Source organism: Propithecus coquereli, unplaced genomic scaffold (assembly GCF_000956105.1).
Source record: "Propithecus coquereli isolate 6110/MARCELLA unplaced genomic scaffold, Pcoq_1.0 Scaffold325, whole genome shotgun sequence".
NCBI classification, from domain to species: domain Eukaryota; kingdom Metazoa; phylum Chordata; class Mammalia; order Primates; family Indriidae; genus Propithecus; species Propithecus coquereli.
Window position 1 is genome coordinate 707,965 of NW_012148897.1, and position 4,505 is coordinate 712,469.

The 4,505-nt window shown below is 50.8% G+C and overlaps 1 protein-coding gene across 1 annotated transcript in view; it reads left to right on the plus strand.

Moving 5' to 3' along the window:
* The first annotated feature begins 3,936 nt into the window (after positions 1 to 3,936).
* The window catches only part of PPM1L (protein phosphatase, Mg2+/Mn2+ dependent, 1L), a 287,544-nt gene continuing 286,975 nt past the window's right edge, over positions 3,937 to 4,505 (plus strand). Inside the window, exon 1 of the mRNA XM_012650425.1 lies at positions 3,937 to 4,439. Within this exon, the coding sequence (XP_012505879.1) occupies positions 4,041 to 4,439 (399 nt within the window). The 5' untranslated portion in view covers positions 3,937 to 4,040. The remainder of the gene's footprint in view (positions 4,440 to 4,505) is intronic.

Genomic DNA, 4,505 nt, shown 5'->3' on the forward strand with positions numbered 1-4,505 from the left:
GGGCGGATTGTTTGAGCTCAGGAGTTCGAAACCAGCCTGAGCAAGAGCGAGACCCTGTCTCTACTAAAAATAGAAACAAATTAATCGGACAACTAAAAATACATAGAAAAAATTAGCCGGGCATGGTGGCGCATGCTTGTAGTCCCAGCTACTCGGGAGGCTGAGGCAGAAGGATTGCTTGAGCCCTGGAGTTTGAGGTTGCTGTGAGCTAGGCTGACGCCATGGCCCCCACCCTAGCCCAGGCGAAAGAGAGACCCTTCTCAAAAAAAAAAAAAAGCTATATACTTATTTTTTTTTTTATATTTGCAAGGCTCACATGAATTAATTGCATAGTAGAAAATGATCATTACCTAAAAACTATTTTTTCACTATTGTTGTATCTTTTGAAAATCTAGGATTGATATTAACTCTTTGTTCATTACCATACCACTTGTAATGGCAAAGTATTTGTATAGTGCATACTTTATGCTGCCTCTTTACTCTCTGTGAAATTCAGACATTATTTTACTTTAGCAACAGATCTTTTAGGCTATTACATAGAGGACAGTTTACTTGCACTTGTCTTCTGCCCCCCAGGTAATCTCAGTGGGTAAGGTAAATAAATACTCATGGTGCAGAGCTTGTCCCAAAGGCCAAAATCAGAATTGTGGAATAAGAATCCATGTACACTTTTTGAGACTTCTGTAACAGCGATCTAGTGAAATGTTGGTAGAGAAGTATAAAAATTAGACTAATCATCTCAGTATTACTGGGAAATAAATGTTACAGTACTGAACTGGTGATCAGAAGAACTGACTTTCAGTTTCCAACTTTTTATTTGTTGAATTGTGATATTCATTTAACATCTTTGTGCCTCACTTTCCTCATGTTTGTAAACACAGATAATAGCTACTCTATCTTCCTCAGAGGATTGTTATGAGACTGGAAATAAATTGGTATACATGAAAAACCTTTGTAATCTCAAGCAATATATAAATGTTAGTTTGTCACTAGAAGAAGGGTTTTTAATTTCTCTAATGTATTAAAATTCACAGTGAAATATAACAAAAGCTTATTTAGGCATTTTTGAAATTGCCATGTAAACTATATGAATTTCTTAACAGAAATAGGAAAATCCCTATAGGGTCTGCTTGAAAAATTATTTTATTGATTTTTCACACAGATGAACTACTTCGATGTAAACGTCAAAGGATATTTCCACAGAATCCGGAGGATATTTAGATTTATTAATTAATTCATCGAGTCAAGCCTTGTTATTTAACCTCCAGGGGACCAACATGGTAATCTCTCTTCTTTATTTAGATATGGGGGAAACAGAAGTCATGTCACTCACCAGTGTCTGTTCTGCTGTCATCAATATAGGAACGTAGGGGACAGGCGGGATAGGCCTCTGGGTTTGGAATTTTACTGCTACTGCAGGGCCCAGTTTGACAAGTAGTTTTGGAATCTTTATCAGCTTATCTGCAAGTTGCTTTTGGCATAGAGAAACAGATTCACACACAGAATGACTGATAATGCTCCCAAAAGCAATTTGCTAATTTACAGTGAGAAATTAAACTTATCTTCACAATAACACCAAGTAATTTGCATTACTTTTCCTTATAGTTCTTAAAGGCTTTTGAATTCATTATCTTATTTTGGAACCTCCTGACTATTGAACAAAATGACTGAATTGATTTTAAAGTGTTTTATTTTCTTTATTTACCAGGTGGAAAAATAATCCAAAAGTGCAAAGCAAAACAGGAAACTATATCCTAGTTGTCAAAAATAATATACTATTAACAGTTCCTCATACTTCCCTTCTATCTTTTCTGTGCATATTTGTATTATTGAGAACATAATGTATATGTCATTTAAATGTTAAGTTTTCATTTTTTTCTGGTTATGATGGAAATCTATGCCTTTTGTAGAAACTTTGGGAAAGTTGTGGAACATAGACAAAAGTCTAAGGCAGAAAATGAAAACTACATATAATCTACTGTAGTTAACCACTGTGAACACTTTGGTGTATTTCCTTCCAGTACTTCTTTTTACTTATTTTTAAAAAAGTAATCGGGATCATACCAAGGCAGAGTGCTTGAGGGGTACAGACACTGTCTTTGCTGGGGTCAGGCAGCCTCTAGTCTCCAGTCGAGAGGGCTGCAAAAAGCAGATCAGCACTCTTCTTCCTGGACAGGGGAAGCAAGAGTGAATATTTTCCTTTAAAGCTCACTTGTTTCCCTATTGTAGGCTGACTTGTACATTGTTCTTTTCTTGTACCAATTCTCATCTTTAAGGCCCACCGACACCTGTCCACTTTGCAAGTTATCCTTTACGGCTCCTGGGGGCCCGCCCTGTGCTCTGCGGCCGTCCCCTCTGCTTATGGAATGACTCCCGCCCCTGCTGCACCTCCTCCCGCCACGACTGAGGGTGGTAGGAGGCCGCTGCTTCGGAGCTTCGAGGGCCCTTCAAACCTGAATGGCAGAGTCAGAGCCCTCGCCCCGCGGCAGGGTCAGGAATCCCCACCCCTAGAAGCTTCGTGATTCCCTGCGGAAAGGTGGCGACCGGGGAAGTCCTTCGTGGCTGTTGAGTCCCTTGCTCCAGGGGCTACGGCCGCTCTCAGACAGGGAGGTCTTTCCTCACCCCGCCCGACGTTATCATCAGAGCGCACTTCCATGGGGCTCCGATTCGCTCTATTCTGCTGTTCTCGGGTGGGTGGAGGCTGCTAGGCCCCGGGCTGGCTCTCCGTCTCTCGGGAGATCCCGGCAGGCCTCAGTTGCTAAACGCGGAGGCGGCGGCCCACGGGCCGATCCTCTCCGACTCGCTTTGCGAGCCGGAAGAAGTGCGTCCCTTCTCGCTTGCCTTATGCCTGGCGAAGCGGGGACTGCACTACCGTGCAGACTGCTGAAGGGGGGAAGGCTCACGTGCGGCTCTCTGCTTCCCAGTGAGCAGCAGTGGCTCCCAAGAAACCAACGCTAAGACTACCCGGGTCAGTATGATATTGCCCTGGGAGGCCGGACAGCGGGCAGGAACGACCTTCCGTAAGAGCTAGGCAGAGGACGCGCCTCTTCCCTCCCCCTCGGTTCACCTGGACGGCCCCGAGCTGGAAGCGCGCACCAGCCGCCGAACTTCCTCAGCCTCTGACAGCTGGGTGGGAGCACCTCGGGGTGTCGAGTCCAGGCTCAAGGGGCGGGACGGGGCGGGGCGAACGCGCATGGGCAGGGGCGGGAGCGAGCCGGGACAAGAGGGAGCGCGCTAGCGAAGCCGAGCCGAGCCGAGCCCAGCCGAGCTGAGCCGAGCCGGTAGGTGCCAGGGAGAGGCAGGCAGAGCCCGGCCGGCCGCCTGCGGCTCAACGCCGATCGCGCCGCGTCGCCAGGCTCCGCGTACCTCCGCCTCTGCGTAGGCTCCCGCAAAACTTTTATTCTCTGGGGTCCCCCGGGGTGTGTGAAGGAATTGGAGCGCTCGGCCGTCTCCGCGCTCCCCTGCAGCGGCGACCGAGGGGACGTGCATCCCTCGCCCGCCGGGCTCTCGAACCCGGCGTCTCCTCACCTGCTGATCGCTCCCCGGAGCCGCGAGGGGGCACCCCCGGAGGGGCGGCGCGGGCGCCGGCGCCCCCGAACTCTCCCGCTCACCGCGGCGGACCCTCCCGGCACAACTTTAACTTGATTCCTCTCGCTCAACCCGGACACCCGCGGTTGCTGCTGCGGCGGCTGCTGCTGCTGCTGCTGCTGCCGCCGCCGCCGCTGCCGCTGCCGCTGCCGCCGCCGCCACCGCGGCGATCTCACAAAGGGGCTCGAGGAAGAGGGGCGAGGCGGCGCGGGCGGCAGGGACGGGCCTCTGGGCCGCTGAGGCGGGGAGACAAAAGGGAAACTGCCTCTGCTCACGCTGCCCATTCGGAGCAGCCTGTTCGTCCGCCTCCCGCCTGGCTCGGTGAGTTTCCTCCCCCAAACCCGGGCGCTGCTCCGCCTCCCTCCCCGCGGGCTGTTCCCGCAGTGCTCGGGGACCCGGCGAGCCTTCGGGACGCGTGTCGCTGCTCGTCGTTGGGGCTCTAGCGATAATAAATGATAGAGGATACAATGACTTTGCTGTCTCTGCTGGGTCGCATCATGCGCTACTTCTTGCTGAGACCCGAGACGCTTTTCCTGCTGTGCATCAGCTTGGCGCTTTGGAGTTACTTCTTCCACACCGACGAGGTGAAGACCATCGTCAAGTCCAGCCGGGACGCCGTGAAGATGGTGAAGGGCAAGGTAGCCGAGATCATGCAGAACGATCGACTCGGGGGGCTTGATGTGCTGGAGGCTGAGTTTTCCAAGACCTGGGAGTTCAAGAGCCACAACGTGGCCGTGTACTCCATCCAGGGTCGGAGAGACCACATGGAGGACCGGTTCGAAGTTCTTACGGATCTGGCCAACAAGACACACCCGTCCATCTTTGGGATCTTCGATGGGCACGGGGGAGAGGTAGGACTTACCCAGGGCGCTCGCTCTCTCTCCCTCTCTCCCTCTCTCCCTCTCTCTCCCTCTCTC